The sequence below is a fragment of the Chiloscyllium plagiosum genome, unplaced genomic scaffold (assembly GCF_037043375.1).
Source record: "Chiloscyllium plagiosum isolate Xiang-an unplaced genomic scaffold, Cpla_swu_hap1 HiC_scaffold_17, whole genome shotgun sequence".
In the NCBI taxonomy this organism is placed as follows: domain Eukaryota; kingdom Metazoa; phylum Chordata; class Chondrichthyes; order Orectolobiformes; family Hemiscylliidae; genus Chiloscyllium; species Chiloscyllium plagiosum.
The window spans coordinates 40,303,690-40,323,839 of record NW_028270155.1 but is presented as its reverse complement, the minus strand read 5'-3'; the positions used below and the strand labels follow the sequence as shown (position 1 = coordinate 40,323,839).

The 20,150-nt window shown below is 41.1% G+C and overlaps 1 protein-coding gene across 4 annotated transcripts in view; it reads left to right on the top strand.

Annotated features, from left to right (window-relative positions):
* uri1 (URI1 prefoldin like chaperone) overlaps window positions 1–13,183 on the top strand; it is a 44,028-nt gene extending 30,845 nt beyond the window's left edge. For all 4 annotated transcript variants that reach the window (XM_043706864.2, XM_043706863.2, XM_087995863.1 and 1 more), the window contains 4 exons: window positions 4,173–4,470; window positions 6,018–6,160; window positions 6,262–6,505; window positions 12,428–13,183. In XM_043706864.2, coding sequence (XP_043562799.1) covers window positions 4,173–4,470; window positions 6,018–6,160; window positions 6,262–6,505; window positions 12,428–12,622 — 880 coding nt within the window. In that variant the 3' untranslated portion in view covers window positions 12,623–13,183. The remainder of the gene's footprint in view (window positions 1–4,172; window positions 4,471–6,017; window positions 6,161–6,261; window positions 6,506–12,427) is intronic.
* The last annotated feature ends 6,967 nt before the right edge of the window (window positions 13,184–20,150 follow it).

The window sequence follows — 20,150 nt, the reverse complement described above, 5'->3', positions numbered from 1 at the left end:
ATTCTTTGTTCCAAAAAAATGAAATAGTTGAGCACGGGATGAGGTTTACGGAAATGAATCATAATTGTTCAGTGAAGGGTATGATACCATTGTAACTTAAAGGACACTTTTTTTAACTGTTAACCATAAAACTATGGATTAGCAAACTTTCCAAAGTTAATACACATTTGGGGAAAAACACATTTGCTCAGGTTTTCTAAGAAACAACAATCTCATGCTGCAAGTTGCCAATATGAACCTTTTTCCTTTTCCAAAAGAGACCGTGCTCTTCATTTTTGAAAAGAAAATCCACTCGGGCTTCCTCAGAAATCCAGAGCTGTACTTCCATTCTTGACCGTTCTTTTGTGGCATAGAAATGTCAGAGGAAGGCAAACCACAACCTCTTTTTGCAGTAGTCAGCTTCAGTATGTTGACATTTTGATAACAGCTGTGAAGCTGTAAGTACAAAAGGCAAGTGTAATCTTAGGGTTCCAAATCAATAGGATACAGGTTTTTGAGGGGGAGGGGGGGCGGGGTGGACTCTGAGTAACTATTTTCCATAATTTCTTTTGAGTCATAGAGTCATTGAGATGTACAACATGGAAACAGACCCTTCAGTCCAACCTGTCCATGCCGACCAGATATCCCAACCCAATCTAGTCCCACCTGTCAGCACCCGGCCCATATCCCTCCAAACCCTTCCTATTCATATACCCATCCAAATACCTCTTAAATGTTGCAATTGTACCAACCTCCACCACATCCTCTGGCAAGTCATTCCATACACGTACCACCCTCTGCGTGAAAAAGTTGCCCCTTAGGTCTCTTTTATATCTTTCCCCTCTCACCCTAAACCTATGCCCTCTAGTTCTGGACTCCCCGACCCCAGGGAAAAGACTTTGCCTATTTATCCTATCCATGCCCCTCATAATTTTGTAAACCTCTGTAAGGTCACTCCTCAGTCTACGACGTTCCAGGGAAAACAGCCCCAACATGTTCAACCTCTCCCTGTAGCTCAGATCTCCAACCCTGGCAACATCCTCATAAATCTTTTCTGAAACCTTTCATGTTTCACAGCATCTTCCCGATAGGAAGGAGACCAGAATTGCACGCAATATTCCAACAGTGGCGTAACCGATGTCCTGCACAGCCGCAACATGACCTCCCAACTCCTGCACTTAATACTCTGACCAATAAAGGAAAGCATACCAAACGCCGCCTTCATTATCCTAACTACCTGCGACTCCACTTTCAAGGAGCTATGAACCTGCACTCCAAGGTCTCTGTTCAGCAATACTCCCTAGTACCTTATACACTTCAAGTCATCTGACATCAGGAATTTAATATGAGAATATCAAAGGATTTCAGGTGTTGTGGAAAGTTCAGTTTCCTGACCAATTTCTTCAGGATCTGCTGTGATGGGGATTCTGCAAGGTTCCCATGCACAACTTCTATCTGCACTGGCATAATGACTAACTGGCCATCTGGGTCACTGCTGGAGTTCAGGGAGCCTTAGCTGTGTATACTTGAGGCTGATTCAAATATGAGATGTTCTTGCCACTTTTTGCTTTAAAGTGACAATGGTTCATTTAGTTATAATGTTTCATACTGTATAATTTGCTTTGAGATGGAGGATCAGGAAGAGGAATGGTGAAATCACAATGGGGAGGGGCGGAGTGGTGGGATTTACTCTAGGCCTCCCAACAGCCAGTGGGAAATAGAAGAGAGAATATGTAGACAGATTTTGGAAAGATGTAAAAACACTACGGTTATTGTGATGAATTATTTTAACTTTCCCTATATTGACTGGGACTTACTATCTGCTAGGGACTTGGATGAAACAGAATCTGTAAGGAACATTCAGGAAGGATTCTTGACACAAAATTTAAACAGTCCAATCAGGGAAGGGATTATACTGGACTTGTTTTTGGAAAATGAGTCCAGCTTGATGAGTGAAGTTTCTGTGGGGTAGCACTTCAGGAGGAGTGACCATAGTACCATGATTTTTAAGATAATTGTGGGTAGGGATGAAAGCAGTTCTCTGGTGTAGGTGTACTACAACAGTATTCGGCAGGAACTGGAGAATTTTTATTTAGGCAGCTGTCCGAAAGTAAATCTACATTAGAAATGTGGGAGTATTTCAAATGTCAGTTGATAGGAGTTCAGGAGCAGCACGTTGCTGCATGAATGAAGGGTACGTATAGCAAATTATGTGAACTTTGGTCAGAAAAAGGAAGCATGCATGAGGTCCAGGAGGATGGGAACTGATGAAATCCTTCAAGTATGTAACGAAAGTAGGAAAGAACTTAAGCTAGGAATTAGAATGACTTAAATGGTTCATGAGAAGTCATCAGCAAACAGAAATAAGGCAAATCCCAAGACTTTTTACACATAAAGCAAGAGGGTAGCTAGGGAAAGGGTTGGCCCAGTAAGGACAAAGCAGGGAATCTATGTGTGGAGCCAGAACAAGTAGATGAGGTCCTAAACTAATACCTTGTCAGTATTCACCAAAGAGAAGGAATTGGAGGAGGATCATCTCAGGGAAGGGAGAGTTGAGTTTCCAAGCTAAGTTGCTATTAAAAAGGAAGAGTTGCTGTCTGCCTTAAAAAGAATTAAGGTAGATTAGTCCCTGGGTGCTGATGGGATCCCTCTCAGAATATTGAGGGAGGCAAGAGAATGAATTGCTGTAGCACTGGCAGACATTTGTGGATCCTCTTTGATTGGAGGTCCCTGCGGACTGGAGAATAGCCAATGTTGTCCCATTGTTTAAGTAGGGTAGCAGGGATAATCCTGAAAATTACAGGTCTGAGTGTGTCATGGTGGTAGGGAAATTATTGAAGAAGATTCTCGGGCAAGATCTATATACATTTAGAAAACAATGGACTGAGTAGCGATAGAGAGCATAGTTTCATGCCTCACTAATTTGATTGCTTTTTGAGGTGATGAAAAACGTTTGATGTCAACGTGGACTTCAATAAAGCCTTTGACAAAGTTCCTCATGGCAGACTGGTACAAAAGCTGTAGCCACATTGCATCAGGGATGAGCTGGCAAGATGGATACAGAGGGTAATTGAAAGGATGCTTTTTGGAATGGAAGGTCGTAATTAGTGATGTTCCACAAGGATCAGTGCTGGGACCTCAACTATTCATGATCTACATAAATGAGTTGGTGCCAGAAGAGTTAGGTGAAGTCAACCACACTTGTAGGCACTGGTCTAATGCGTACATTTGTGGACAATACAAAGGTTGGTGGAGTTGCAGATAGTGAGGAGAGCTGTCAGAGGACACAGCAAGATATAGATCAGTTGGAAGCATGAGCATAAAAATGGCAGATGGAATTTAATCCAGACAAATGTGAGGAGATGCATTTTGGAAGGTCAAGTACAGGTGGAAATTATACAGTGAATGTAGAACCCTTAGGAGCATTGATATGCAGAAAGATTTGGATGTGCTAGTCCACAGATCATTGAAGATGGCAGTGCAGATAGAGAAGGTAGTAAAAAAAGACACATGGGGGATTTTAGCTACAAAAGAAGGTTGAATAGACTGGGTTTGTTTTCACTGGAATGCAGAAGGTTGAGAGGTGAGCGAATAGAAGTTTAAAAGGTGGTGAGTGGCATGGATGCAGTGGAATGTTATGAGAGAATTTTAGTGTGGAAGGGCAAAATGTGACAGCGCAGGCTTGGAGGGCCAAAGAGTATTGTTCTTTATTTTATCAAGAAGTGGGCAGCACGGTGGCACAGTGGTTAGCACTGCTGCCTCACAGCGCCAGAGACCCGGGTTCAATTCCCGCCTCGGGCAACTGACTGTGTGGAGTTTGCACATTCTCCCTGTGTCTGCGTGGATTTCCTCCCACAGTCCAAAAATATGCAAGTGAATTGGCCATGCTAAATCGCCCATAGTGTTATGGGAATGGGTCTGGGTGGGTTGCACTTCAGCGGGTCAGTGTGGACATGTTGGGCCGAAGGGCCTGTTTCCACACTGTAAAATAATCTAATCTAATCTGTAAATAAAGTAGATTATTGGTACATTAGGAAATCCTTGCAGGTACCAGTTTCCTGTTTGTGTGTTGTAATTCTCGGCGCATGTTCCTATTAGCTAACTGCAATACGATATCAAAAGCTTTGAATAAATTAACTCAATTGAACAAGTCAGCTCTTGACTCTTGTAATCTGTGATTATTTTTACATCAGAATGTCTGACTCAGCTGATGGAAATACTGAAGAAAGTAGTTCCTCTGAAGAAGAGAAAGACAAAAACATAAAGCTCAACATTGGTGAGAAGCCTGATTGGAAGAATGGTCATGAAAATGATGATTCTGAAGAAGCGTCAGAATTGAGTCCAACTATTACCCATATTAATGGTCTGGACCATAAGCACAGTCAAGATGATGCTGCTGAGGAAGTTACCAGAGATGATGACGAGGAAGTTACCAGAGATGATGACAATGTCCCAACCATACACTTCCTACATACAGTGGAACCAAAGAGAGTTAGTATTTTGTTTTTTTAAAAAGCCTTTCTGTTAGACCATTCAGAAAACCCAGATGAGACCAGACTAATTCCTATGACTTTCAACTCTTAAGGTCTCATTAAATATTAATATAATTCTCATTTTCATGCTATTAATAAGGACAGTAATTTGAAATAATTATGCAATATAGCAGATATCAAATGGACTCCTATTTTGTGTGGTGTTGTTTGTCATAATTTACTCCATGAAAACTTGTTGTTCAGCACCATAATTGTACCGAGTTGAAAATGAACTTCCTGTACAATATCTCCAAGAGTTTAACACGACAGTTGGTCTCAAAAGCATAAATCGTTTTCAGTTTTTTTGGAGATAATTTTTTCCTTATTATTGAAGATGTTGCAGCACAAGAACCAAGCTTTTTTAAATTGTTTAATTGTTGCTTGAGTAGCAACTTTACATACCTTTTTTAAAGGTAAGATATCACGATCCAAGATTTTTGTATAAGAATGGTTTATTTTCAAGGGAAAATATGCAGCATTACACATTGGTTTTGTGGAATTTGTATATTCTTTAATATGGTACAGTGGTTATTATTTAAATAATCACTGGAATGCTGCAATTCCCCATGAACTCATAGTTACTGGATCCAACTGTGCTTTAATAAAAGCATTATGAATATTTGGACCTTTCTTGGATGGTTGGTAAATGGTCGGTTCAGTAGTGAGTGCTTCTCCTTCCTTTCAAAGAGCAACAAATTGGAAGCTTAGAATGTTGATTCTTGAATTGATAATATTTATTTAGTTGATTGGAAAGAAATACTAGCATTTTCACCAAACAGTACCTTTACGTCAGTTGGGATTCTGCAGAAGATTAGCTTTGCAGCAGAATTATCTCATGCAGTCATATTTTCCTGTTTCCTATAAACTTTCCAAACTCCTCCTTGGATATAAACTGCACTTTATTTCTAATTTTAAAATAGTTGACACTTAAGTCACTTATTAAAACTACAGACCCTGATGTGATGCTGTTTCTTTTGTCAAAAGCATGAGCACAGTCTGAAACAAAAGTTCAAAGGTTGTACGAATTTCACCAATGCTTGGTGTGCTCTTAATCTATATCTGTATGCATTTCCTAAATTTGTAGGCTATTACTTCCTAGTTTCTGTACAGTTTAAGTATTGTGACTTTAACTTATCAGCCAGAAAAGAGAACAGAAACCTTGAAAATATGATGAGGTCTACAAGCTGTGCTTATCCTGAGATAAAGCCAGTTTAAAAACTGTTTGCAATTTTGGTCTGTGACCAGTTACTAAATAGCAGCTAGTTAAATAATTAAATGATTTACTACTTTGAGAATTGTTCTAACTTTATTGTTTTTAAGACAGTGAAAAAGCTGTATACAGTTTGCTGTTGCAATTATCAGCATAATGTTTTCAGATGTTCAGTGTTTAAATTTAAAAAATCAAAACATTAATTGTTCATTTGTACTTGCATGTGAAAATATTTATATTTCATTGAGGTTTTTTACTATAATTTCTCTTGCATCTTTGATTTTGCATATTTTCAGGTAAGAATAAACACTGGCAAGAACACAACCTTAAAATTCAGTGAAAAGAAGGAAGAGGCCAAGCGAAAAAGGAAAAATAGCACTGGCAATGGGAACACCACTCCAGAGCTGCCAAATATCAAAACTCCTGCAGATATTTACAGGTACTTGCCAAGTTCTCACTTTAGCCTAATTTTTCTGAATTTAGAATGCCACTTGATATATCATCCTAAGCTTGGTTGTTATATTTTTCTATTTGTTGCAGACTTTTTGTTGATGTTGTAAACGGAGAATACGTTCCTCGCAAATCCATTTTGAAGTCACGTAGTCGAGAGAACAGTGTATGCAGTGACACAAGTGAGAGTAGCACGACAGAATTTGAGGACAGACGGTGTACCTTACGATCTCTAAGTCATGAAGAAGCAGTACACAGTGATGCTAGTGAATGCAGCATTTTGGAGGAAGAAAACATTTCTAGTAAACCTCTCCCTTGGCCAAGTTCCTTTGAGGTAAGAGGTCATGCTTATTTTGCATTTCGGTTTATTTCAAATTTCTTGAAGTAGCAGCTTATTCATGGAGGTATGGTATGGTAGTGCTAACGTCATTGAACTAGTGATACACAGCCCAGGCTAATGCTGGTGGAGTAAGAGTTCATATTCCATTATGGCAGCCAGTTGTATTTTAATTCAAATGAACAACTGAGAATAGCATGTAATAGTGACAATGAAACTATCATCACTTGTTGTAAAATGTATCTGGTTTACTGTTGACCTTCAGGAAAAGACATCTGCCATCCTTATCGGCCTGTATTCAACTCCAAATCCTCCATATATAGTTGACTGTTCCTTCTGAAGAAGCAAAGTATACACATTAGTTTTGGGATAATTGGAGATAGGCAACAAACACTGGATCACACTCCATGAAAGAGTGAAGAAAACAAAAAAACTTCTTTAACCTTTGCTTGCAACTCAATTCATACAATCATGAATTTTTTTTTGCAAAGGGTGTACACCACGTGCTAGTTCATTGCAAAGATTGTCTTGAATAAGTAAAATATTTCAAAGCCAGTTCAAGCAGGCAGTTATGAAACCATTTGGAATCTTTGGGTTTATAATTGATAGCCTATTATCAATGTCTGAGTACTATATTTGGAAGGATGTTGAGATCTTAGGAGGTGCAGAAACGGCGTAATAGAATTGTACAAGGGATGGTAGTTAAGGGGTTAAAAAAAAAACTCAGATTTTCCTTACAGCAGGGAAAGTTGAGGGGGATTTTACAAGACTTTCAAAATTATGAAGCTGTTTGATAAAGTAAATAAAAGAATCTGTTGTCTCTTCTTCAAATTAGTAACCAGAGATACTTATTGAACGTTTTTAAGTAAAAGAACAAGAGTTGACAGAAGATTTAAATCAAATTGGACAAAATATTGTTGGGATTTGGAATTCTGTGCCTGAAATGCTGCTGTAGGTGGATTCGGTATCTTTCACATTATTGATATAATGGGCTTATTGGCCTGTTTCTGTTCTGTCGCTACCTTTGATCCTATTTGATCATTGTTGACAAGCTTAGAAATGCATGCATGCAAGATTAAGGCATGGCAATGATCTTGTGAACACTCAGTTGAGGAAAAGAAGCTGTACATCTTGTGTGTGCTTATTACCCAAGTAGCTCATTCTTATATGAACTTTGACAGTGGCTATTAGGTAGTTCTTTTCTCTCTTTTTTGGATAGTAACCTTCAGTTTAAACTGTGTAGCTCAAAGTTTTGAGACCAATCCATATCATATTTGTGCTTATTGTCTGGTCGTTTGATCAGCTATATGAGACTTCCCTAATCTGTACGATGCTGAGAAGCAAATCTCTGCAACTGGCCACTTGAAGTAGTAGTTCTCCCAGTGCCTGTGGTGGAACCCACCCCAGTTATTTTGGGTGTAGTTTTTACTTCAAAACAGCTATGTATTCTAAAGTAAATTAAATTAAATAATAACTGCCCTGCTAATGCCAGGACTTTATCCAACATCCAGGGAAAGTCCATTTAGAAAAGCAGTGAAGCTATGATATACAAAACTGTAGGAAATCTTACACCCATTGTCAACCATATTTTTTGGTTCTTTCAACACAGTTTTACCAAACAAAAGAAAGGCCAAAATTTTGTGGTTTTTTTTGTAATAGACAACTTTCAAACAGTTGCCTTCAGCTCAAATGTAATTTTTCTGGTTGCAGGTAGGTTAGACCCAGAGATCACCTGAATAATTTCTTACTTATTGTTGTGGTTCTGTTCGCCGAGCTGGAAGTTTTTGTTGCAAACGTTTCATCCCCTGGCTAGGCGACATCATCAGTGCTTGGGAGCCTCCTGCAAAGCGCTTCTTTGATGTTTCCTCCGGTGTTTATAGTGGTCTGTCCCTGCCGCTTCCGGTTGTCAGTTTCAGCTGTCCGCTGTAGTGGTTGGTATATTGGGTCCAGGTCGATGGGTTTGTTGATGGAGTTTGTGGATGAATGCCATGCCTCTAGGAATTCCCTGGCTGTTCTCTGTCTGACTTGCCCTATGATAGTAGTGTTGTCCCAGTCGAATTCATGTTGCTTGTTGTCTGCGTGTGTGGCTACTAAGGATAGCTGGTCGTGTCGTTTCGTGGCTAGTTGATGTTCATGTATGCGGATTGTTAGCTGTCTTCCTGTTTGTCCTATATAGTGTTTTGTGCAGTCCTTGCATGGTATTTTGTACACTACATTAGTTTTGCTCATGTTGGGTATCGAGTCCTTTGTTCTGGTGAGTTGTTGTCTGAGCGTGGCTGTTGGTTTGTGTGCCGTTATGAGTCCTAGGGGTCGCAGTAGTCTGGCTGTCAGTTCTGAGATGCTCCTGATGTATGGTAGTGTGGCTAGTCCTTTTGGTTGTGGTATGTCCTTGTTCCGTGGTCTTACTCTTAGGCATCTGTTGATGAAGTTGCGCGGGTATCCGTTTTTGGCGAATACCTTGTATAGGTGTTCCTCTTCTTCTTTTTGCAGTTCTGGTGTACTGCAGTGTGTTGTGGCCCTATTGAATAGTGTCCTGATGCAGCTTCGTTTGTGTGTGTTGGGGTGGTTACTTTCATAGTTTAGGACTTGGTCTGTGTGTGTGGCTTTCCTGTATACCCTTGTAGTGAATTCTCCGTTCGGTGTTCTCTGTACCATCACGTCTAGGAATGGGAGTTGGCTATCCTTTTCTTCTTCTCTCGTGAATCGGATTCCTGTGAGTGTGGCGGTGATGATCCGGTGTGTTTTTTCTATTTCCGTGTTTTTAATGATTACAAACGTGTCATCGACATATCTGACCCAGAGTTTGGGTTGAATTTGTGGTAGGACTGTTTGTTCTAACCTTTGCATAACTGCCTCTGCTATGAGTCCCGAGATTGGTGATCCCATGGGTGTTCCGTTGATTTGTTCATATATCTGGTTATTGAATGTGAATTGTGTTGTGAGGCACAAGTCCAGTAGTTTAAGTATGCCGTCTTTGTTGATAGGTTCAGCGTCCTGTTTTCTGTTCTGTATGTCCAGTAGGTTGGCTATTGTTTCTCTGGCTAGGGTTTTGTCAATCGAAGTGAACAGTGCCGTCACGTCGAATGATATCATGGTTTCTTCTTTGTCTATGTGTATATTTCTGATGATGTCCAAGAATTCCTGTGTTGATTGTATAGAGTGTTTGGATCCGCTGACCAGGTGTTTCAGTTTCTGTTGTAGTTCTTTGGCAAGTTTGTATGATGGTGTCCCTGGTAGTGATACTATGGGTCTGAGTGGGATGTCTGGTTTGTGTACTTTAGGTAATCCATAGAATCTGGGGGTGTTGTTGCTTTCCGGTTTCATTCTTTGTAGGTCGGCTCTGGTTATCTGTCCGTTTTAAGAACATAATCATACTACCAGCAGATAAAGGCAGAATGGCGGTCATCCTAGATAAATCTGATTACTTCCAAAAAGCACAACAACTACTTGCAGATATCAACACCTACCAAATGAAGGAATTTGACCCCACACCACAACTCACCAATAGGATAAATAACACACTAAGGAATCTACAAAAAAAACGGACAGATAACCAGAACCGACCTACAAAGAATGAAACCGGAAAGCAACAACACCCCCAAATTCTATGGATTACCTAAAGTGCACAAACCAGACCTCCCACTCAGACCCATAGTATCACTACCAGGGACACCATCATACAAACTGGCCAAAGAACTACAACAGAAACTGAAACACCTGGTCAGCGGATCCAAACACTCTATACAATCAACACAGGAATTCTTGGACATCATCAGAAATATACACATAGACAAAGAAGAAACCATGATATCATTCGACGTGACGGCACTGTTCACTTCGATTGACAAAACCCTAGCCAGAGAAACAATAGCCAACCTACTGGACATACAGAACAGAAAACAGGACGCTGAACCTATCAACAAAGACGGCATACTTAAACTACTGGACTTGTGCCTCACAACACACTTCACATTCAATAACCAGATATATGAACAAATCAACGGAACACCCATGGGATCACCAATCTCGGGAATCAGAACAGAGGCAGTTATGCAAAGGTTAGAACAAACAGTCCTACCACAAATTCAACCCAAACTCTGGGTCAGATATGTCGATGACACGTTTGTAATCATTAAAAACACGGAAATAGAAAAAACACACTGGATCATCAACGCCACACTCACAGGAATCCGATTCACGAGAGAAGAAGAAAAGGATAGCCAACTCCCATTCCTAGACGTGATGGTACAGAGAACACCGAACAGAGAATTCACTACAAGGGTATACAGGAAAGCCACACACACAGACCAAGTCCTAAACTATGAAAGTAACCATCCCAACACACACAAACGAAGCTGCATCAGGACACTATTCAAAAGGGCCACAACACACTGCAGTACACCAGAACTGCAAAAAGAAGAAGAGGAACACCTATACAAGGTATTCGCCAAAAACGGATACCCGCTCAACTTCATCAACAGATGCCTAAGAGAAAGACCACGGAACGAGGACATACCACAACCAAAAGGACTAGCCACACTACCATACATCAGGAGCATCTCAGAACTGACAGCCAGACTACTGCGACCAAAAGGACTCATAACGGCACACAAACCAACAGCCACGCTCAGACAACAACTCACCAGAACAAAGGACTCGATACCCAACATGAGCAAAACTAATGTAGTGTACAAAATACCATGCAAGGACTGCACAAAACACTATATAGGACAAACAGGAAGACAGCTAACAATCCGCATACATGAACATCAACTAGCCACGAAACGACACGACCAGCTATCCTTAGTAGTCACACACGCAGACAGCAAGCAACATGAATTCGACTGGGACAACACTACTATCATAGGGCAAGCCAGACAGAGAACAGCCAGGGAATTCCTAGAGGCACGGCATTCATCCACAAACTCCATCAACAAACACATTGACCTGGACCCAATATACCAACCACTACAGCGGACAGCTGAAACTGACAACCGGAAGCGGCAGGGACAGACCACTATAAACACCGGAGGAAACATCAAAGAAGCGCTTTGCAGGAGGCTCCCAAGCACTGATGATGTCGCCTAGCCAGGGGACAAAACGTTTGCAACAAAAACTTCCAGCTCGGCGAACAGAACCTCAACAACGAGCACCCGAGGTACAAATCTTCGCAAAAACTTTCTTACTTATTGCCTGTACAATTATTTCCGATCCAGAATGAAAACACGTTTTGTTGAAGCTTTCCATCTGGCCATCATCAAGGCAACTTGTAAGAGATACAAAGGGCATAGTTGAGAGAAAAGTACTGATTGGTTAGAAATGCATTCTGGTAGATGCATTGCCATGGAGAAAGCACCAGTTAGTGTCAGATGGTTAACTGTCAAGTTTTGCTTACATTTTAACAAGGCAAGTTCACTCTGGTCAAAGCATTACCTTAATAAGTGAACCAGAGAATGGCTGTTACCTATTTTGTTGCATTGAAGCTAGTGCAGTATGTACATGTTCATTCTGTCTGAAAAGAACAGCACCCTGTGTACTAATAAATGTAGTTTCCTGTACACTTAAATGCACCATGTTGGGAGTCAGAGACCACTTCCCAACCGTCAAACATTCTTCTTAGTATAAATGGCATTTTCCTTTTATTTTGGTGTTGCTTGTGAATTGTCCTGATAAATACAAGACAAGCCCTTCAACAGAATGTCTCTTCTCAACAGTACTCAAGTTCTGTGCTTCCAAATGAATGTTTATTTCTTTTCTCGTGTCAGCTAAAATCCATGATCAGAAAATGAAAGCTGATAATATCTTAATAGTTGGTTCTTAAGTTGCAGGTTATTGGGAGATGGAATAACTATTTCACATCTTCATTAAAATCTTATTAGTTGTAGGGATATTAAACATATCATTTCTTGCTTTTAATAGGCATTTTCGGGCACCGTGGTGGAAAAAGAACCTATCTCACCTACGTTAATGCCATATCCTACAATTGCTCATCCTGTTTTACCTACAATTCCTGAAAAGAAAGTCTCTGAGGAGGAAAGTTTTCTTGAAGCTTCACAAGAACTTCCAAAAAAAGTTTCAAAATTTAAAGCTGCCAGGATGCAGCAGAAGAAGTGAATGCTTTTCAATACTGTTGGTTTCGTACTTTGTGAATGAAACAGGATCTTTGCACAATCCAGGTTTACACAAAGTCCTGTTTGATTTCTTGTTAAAACATCTTTTAAGACTTGATTTTTTTTGTACATTAAGTTAAATGTTTTTGCAAAAGAAATCTGATTTTATAAAACTTCCACAATGCAACATTTTCTAGCCTTTTTTTAGTTTGCCCATAAACCAAGTTATACCCATGTTTCTTTATGAATTTAGTCTTCTTACACTTAACTGTGTTTATTTTGACATACAAAATAAATTAAAACAACTGCTGCAACTGTCTTAAGCAAATATTTTGTGTACAATCTTAAGTCTTTGTAAAAGTGTTCACTGGAAATCAATTTTTCATCATTTGTAGAATTGTGTTATGCGTTAGTCTCATTTTAATAAACTTCTGCATGGCAAAGTATATCTTTGTACATTGAAAAAAAATCTATGTGGGTGTTAATGCATCGAGATGTAAAATGGTAGACCATATTTAATTCCTGGATGTCGTTTATGATTTACAATATATAATTTACCGCTTTCCATTTTATGTGGGTTTGTTTTTTTAGAGCAGAAGTGACCATCATTTACCAACTTTCTGGACACAAATGCACCCAGATGTTTACATAATAACAATCAATAAATACAGCTGAAATGTTGTCCATTGGCACTTCCCCAAGGTCCAGTTTATGCTGGTGCTCAGTGTATCTCCTTTCATAACCACTAGCTGTGAATGTTGAGATATTTGCATCTCCATTGTTGAATTTTTAGTTGTCGTTAGTTCAGTTTTGTTTTAGCACGTGGCAAAGTCCCCACCGTTTAATAAATGTGGAAGCCACGTTTCAGATCATATCTTTGTCTACATTGCATCTTTTGCTATGTAATAGATTGATGAATGTCCTAAAGCAATACACTGATTGGAATCATGGCATTCAACAAAAAAAATGCAGCACAAAATGATTGATATCATTGACTGAAAATTGTTCTTGGTAAACTGTTGTAATCCCAAGGAAATTCTATGTCTGCCATGTAAAATACTGTACTATATCAACTTTGTCTTATGTTTTTGTGCGGCTTCTTGTATTACTTTGAAATTGATTTTAATTAGCTTTATTGTGACATATACAAATGAATACAGTGAAAAGTTTGTAAGTCACCACTTACAGTGCCGCCTTAGGCACTATGGTATCTAGGTAGAATCCTTAGCTACAGAATGGAGAAGTGAAGAAAAAAAAGTTATGTTACAGCTATACACAGTATGACCATAGGTGAGAAAACAAGAGGCAAAGTTTAAAAAGATGAATATCACAGTCTCTCTCCAAAGGCACTTTCAGAAGACCAGTGTAGGTGGCCTCCGTGTGGTCTGACCACTAGCTGCTGCCACCACACTTCACATAGGGTCAGTGGTGCACGGATAGTAGTGCCCAATGTTAGAGGCTGGAGGGGGGGTGTCCAAGGCTAAGAGAAGGGAGAGAGGAGAAAAAGAAAGAACAGATGGAGCAGAGGAGCTCCAGGTAGAGCATTCTACCCTAACGCCATCTTACTGGCAATATTACTTTGCTGGCACGTGTTTAACTCAGTGCTTCAATAATACATGATTTAGATTAGATGCATTTTCTTTTTAGACTTGTATTATTTCATGCTCAGTGGAATCGATTGGAATGCTGCATTCAGTAGTTGATACCATCAATTGGCAATTCAATGATATACCAATGAACTTAAAGCATTTGGAATAATGCTATGATTGAAGGTTACGTTTGCTTTTCATTGTAAGAGTTTTATAAGAGCTATAAAGCATTCATTATAAAAGTTGTGAATTACCTTACAATGGAAACATTACAGTGGCTTTTTGGCAGGAATTTTCCATTCACACATTTTAATTTTGATAGCCACACATCATGTGTTAATTATCTGTGGAATTTCTAGACTTTTTAGCAGCAAAATTTCAGTGTGGGGTAAGTATATTCAATTATTGAAAAATCACAACTCAAACGTTCATATTCACCGCCAAAGTAGTGGTCATCTGCAATGCCAAGTTAGACTTTTCCCCTATAACAGAAAATCTTAAAAGGCTCTTATGCATTTCATCAGAATTTTCTATGCATGGATTTTTAATGGTGCTGCTTTGCTTTGTGGCTGGGTGGGCTGTTTAAATTGATGAATTTATGCTGGACTTAGAAAAAATTGGACAATAACTAAGGTATGCTGGGAAACTCAGGCAAGCTTTGACCAAAGTGACTGCTAATAAACATGCCACTGAATCTTGACAGGCTGCAGCTACAACAGACAGTACACAATTGACCTAATAGCTGCAGATCATACAATACACCCCTTAATTGCGTTTGAATGGAGTCAATGGAATGTCATCGGAAACATGGAGGTTTATATTAGACATGGGGGGTGCCTCATACTCTTATTTGGAAAAGGCTACGTGTGCCCAGCACCTCCAGTAATGGAGGCCTAAGGATCACCCTCACATCAATATGCCAATGCCTGTTTGGGTCTGATCAATCAGGGTGATCGAGCCAGATTGATCCATTGGTGAACGGTGAAGACCCACCCAAAAGAGTGCAAAGACTTTGGAGTATAGGAATTGCTGCCAAACCATGTTCAGTATGGTAACCCGAGACCAACCGTTGAGAAGAGAAGGCACCCATGAGATCATTGGGTGAAGACCAGACAACATCACCATCTGGAGCCATAGCCAAGTTCGAGTGTGGTGGCTTATGATCATCCAGAATTACGTTAAGCACGAGATAACATTTGTAATGTAAGTTGTTACTGTATCGTGTATTTTGTTGTGATGGTATTAACTGTTAAATAAATTGTTTCATTACTATTAAGAGTCGACTCAGTTTTGCTAGATATGAGAGTTAAAACACATTGGCAGATGCAACAGCTTTAACTAAAGTGGAAGTTTACTTTTGTGGAAAACTTTACTTCCCCTACCTTGATTTCATCCAGTCCAGAAGTATCCTGTTCTGCCAACCCAAACTTTCACAACTGATGTCCTTACTACTAAGGCACCTGTTATGATTTTCAATTTGAGTCACATTGTTGCAGTATACTGAAATGAGATTGTGTGTGCGTTGCATTTGGTAAAATAGCCTAGACTTTATGGAATTTGCATTATGAAAATAGAGCATTTGGCTCAACCAGTGACAAGTTTTACCCTTGGACAAGTAGTAGTCCTAATCCCACGTGTCTAATCAATAGCTTTTCTTCCACTGCCTATGTAACCTACTCTAAATATCTATTTGTTTTAAGTTCGTGGAGTTATTCTGCTGCTTACTCCTTCAAAGCTATTTGTGTAAAAGAGCTTCTTACACTCTGTCTCTTACAATTAATCAACATTGAGATCATTTTTTGGCTTCCCCTCCAGGATCCCTCTGCCTTGAGCATGAGCCTTTTTTTTTGCTTCAGTACCTTTGATGCCATCTTCAGTTCTCATCTTTTTCAGAAGACTTACCTGCCCCTTAATTTGCTAGTCCCATGACTTATCAGGTAGTATTTCTTTAATGGTGAGGGGTTGGAAATTATTGATATCTAGGGGGGTCTTTGGTGTCCTTGTTCAAGAGTTATGTCAAGTTCACATGCAGGTGTGTCAGGTAATTAGGAAGGCAAATGATATGCTCACCTTATTCGAATGCAGATGTAAGGAAGTAATTTTGTTGCGCACCAGCCTCCGTGAATAGAAGAAACTTAAGGGTGTCAAAAGAAAATGGACATTCAGACAACATTTTTGAGGGGATGCCAGACTTGTAGAAAAGATAGGAGGAAAAGAGGTTCTGTTTGCCAAGCTGGGAGTTTGTGTTGCAAACGTTTCGTCCCCTGTTTAGGTGACATCCTCAGTGCTTGTGAGTCTCCTGTGAAGCGCTTCTGTGTTGTTTCCTCCGGCATTTATAGTGGTTTGTCTCTGCCGCTTCCGGTTGTCAGTTCCAGCTGTCAGCTGCAGTGGCCGGTATATTGGGTCCAGATTGATGTGTTGATGATAGAATCTGTGGATGAGTGCCTCTAGGAATTGTCTAGCTGTTGTCTGTTTTGCTTGTCCTATAATAGTAGTGTTGTCCCAGTCGAACTCATGTTGCCTGTCATCTGCGTGTGTGGCTACTAAGGATAGTTGGTCATGTCGTTTCATGACTAGTTGGTGTTCATGGATACGGATCGTTAGCTGTCTTCCTGTTTGTCCTTTGTAGTGTTTTGTGCAGTCCTTGCATGGGATTTTGTACACTATGTCGGTTTTGCTCATGCTGGGTATCAGGTCCTTTGCCCTGGTGAGTTGTTGTCTGAGAGTGGCTGTTGGTCTGTGTGCTGTTATGAGTCCTAGTGGTTGTAGTAGTCTGGCTGTCAGTTCAGAAATGTTCTTGATCTTTGGTAACATGGTTAGTCCTCTGGGTTGTGGCATGTCATCATTCAGTTGTCTTTCCCTTTGGCATCTGTTGATGAAATTGCGGGGGTATCCGTTTTTGGCGAATACATTGTAGAGGTGTTCTTCTTCCTCTTTTTGCAGTTCTGGTGTGCTGCACTGTGTTGTGGCCCTTTTGAACAGTGTCCTGATGCAACTTGTTTTGTGTGTGTATCACAAATTCCCAGCTCGGCGAACAGAACCACAACAACGAGCACCCGGGCTAAAAATCTTCTCATAAACTTGGAAAAGAGGTGTTTTATGATTTAAAATGTTCCTCTGTGTTGTTCTTAGCCCAACTATCTTTAGCTATTTCATTAATTATTTTCATGTCGCCAAAAGTGGAGATATCAGTTTTCCTTCATGTGAATCCAAGGAAAGCGGTGGAAACAGAAGGAGTATCAGGACGTGCACTCAGAGCATACGCAGATCAACTGGCAGAGGTATTCTCGGACATCTTCAATCTCTCCCTGCAGCAGGCCACTGTCCCTGCCTGTTTCAAGAGGGCCAACATCATCCCTGTGATTAACTAGATTCATGTAGCATGTCTCAATGACTACCGCCCAATGGCCCTAACCTCAGTGGTAATGAAGTGCTTTGAACAGCTGGTCATGGCATTACTCAACTCCAACCTCCCCACTTCTCTTGACCCACTCCAATTTGCCTATCAGACCAACAGATCCATGTCAGATGTCATGTCACTTGCCCTTCACTCCTCCCGAAAACATCTTGGCACCAAGAACAGCTATGTAAGAATCCTACTCATTGACTGCAGTTCAACCTTCAACATTATTATCCCCTTGAGACTGATTATGAAACTTAGTGATCTCGGACTAAGCCCCACTCTCTGCAACTGGATTCTCAGATTCCTGGCCCACAGGCCACAGTCAGTGAAGATTAGGGACAATATTTCATTCTCACTAACACTCAACACTGATTCCCTCACAGGTGTGTGTACTCAGCCCCCTACTGTACTCACTGTATACCCATGATTGCATCGCCAAATACCAGACTAATGTAATTTACAAGTTCACTGATGATACCTCCATAGTCGGTCGAATCTCAGATGGTGATGAAACAGACTACAGACAGGAGGTGGAAGACCTGGAAAAATGGTGCACTGAGAACAATCTAGCTCTCAATGTTGGCAAAACCAAGGAACTCATTATTGACTTTCGGCGGGATGTTACTCATGCCCCACATGTTACACATTAACAGCAGAGGTGGAACAAGTGGAGAGTGTCAAGCTCCTGGGAGTGGTCATCCAACACAAGCTTTTTTGGACTCTTCATGTGGACGCACTGGTTACAAAGGACAACAACGTCTCTTCTTCCTCAGGCAGCTGAGGAAATTTGGCATGACAGCGAATACCTTTGCCAACATTTATAGGTGCACCATCGAGAGCATTCTCTCTGGATGTATCACTACCTGATATGCAACTGTACCACTCAAGATCGGAGATGGTTACAGAGAGTGGTGAACTCGACCCCGTCAATCTCAAAGGCCACCCTCCCATCTATAGAATCCATCAACCAGACCCACTGTCAAGGAACGGCCGCCAGCATTCTCAAAGACCCATCCCATCCTGGCAATGTTTTTCTACAACCTCTACCATCGGGGAGAAGATACAGAAGCCTGAACACATGCACCAGCCGGTTTCGTAATAGTTTCTACCCTACTGTCCTTAGAATACTGAATGGACTCACAAACTCTTAACGTTCACCTGTACCTGTGTTTTTGTTTTTGCTGCTGTTTAACTATTATTTACTTATCTATGCTACTTAACTCTGTGATCTGCCTGTATTGTTCGCAAGACAAAGCTTTTCACTGTGCCTAGGTTCACGTGACAATAAATTCAATTCAATTCAATTCAATTCAATCTGCTGCCTCATTTATGACTTCTCTGATACTGAAGCAGTTGTCATCATATGTATCAAGAATTGGGCTGATAATTGGCCAGTAACATTCAGGCCACACAACTGTGAGGCAATGACTAACTCATGGCTGCTGGTCTTGTGGGTTCATCTTGGGATCATTATCTCATGCTCAGTGTTTAATGCAGTAAGGTAAAAACAATGACTGCAGATGCTGGAAACCAGATTCTGGATCAGTGGTGCTGGAAGAGCACAGCAATTCAGGCAGCATCCGACGAGCAGCAAAATCGACGTTTCGGGCAAAAGCCCTTCATCAGGAATAAAGGGGATGGCATTTTTGCAAGAGATAGGGTGGGAAGAGGTGTAATCCAGGTAGCTGTGGGAGTCGGTGGGTTTGTAAACAATGTCAGTGTCAAGTCGGTCATCACTAATGGAGATGGAGAGGTCCAGGAAGGGGAGGGAGGTGTCAGGGATGGTCCAGGTAAATTTAAGGTCAGGGTGGAATGTGTTGGTGAAGTTGATGAATTGCTCAATCTCCTCGCGGGAGCACGAGGTGGCGCCAATGCAGTCATCAATGCAGCAGAGGAAGAGGTGGGGAGTGGTGCCGATGTAATTACGGAAGATCAACTGTTCTACGTAGCCAACAAAGAGACAGGCATAGCTGGGGCCCATACGGGTGCCCATGGCTACCCCTTTGGTCTGGAGGAAGCGGGAGAATTCAAAGGAGAAATTGTTAAGGGTGAGGACCAGTTCGGCCAAACGAATGAGAGTGTCGGTGGAAGGGTACTGTTGGGGACATCTGGAGAGGAAACACGGAGGGCTTGGAGGCCCTGGTCAAGGTGGATAGAGGTATAGAGGGATTGGATATGCATGGTGAAGATGAGGCGTTGGGGACCGGGAAAACGGAAGTCTTGGAGGAGGTGGAGGGCATGGGTGGTGTCTCGAACGTATGTGGGAAGTTCCTGGACTAGGGGGGATAGGACAGTGTCGAGGTAGGTAGAGATGAGTTCAGTGGGGCAGGATCATGCTGAGACAATGGGTTGGCCAGGGTGGTCAGGCTTGTGGATCTTGGGAAGGAGGTAGAACCGGGTAGTGCGGGGTTCCCGGACTATGAGGTTGGACGCTATGGGTGGGAGATCTCTTGAGGTGATGAGGTTCTGTATGGTCTGGGAGATGATGGTTTGGTGATGGGGGGTGGGGTCATGGTCGAGGGGGCAGTAGGAAGAGGTGT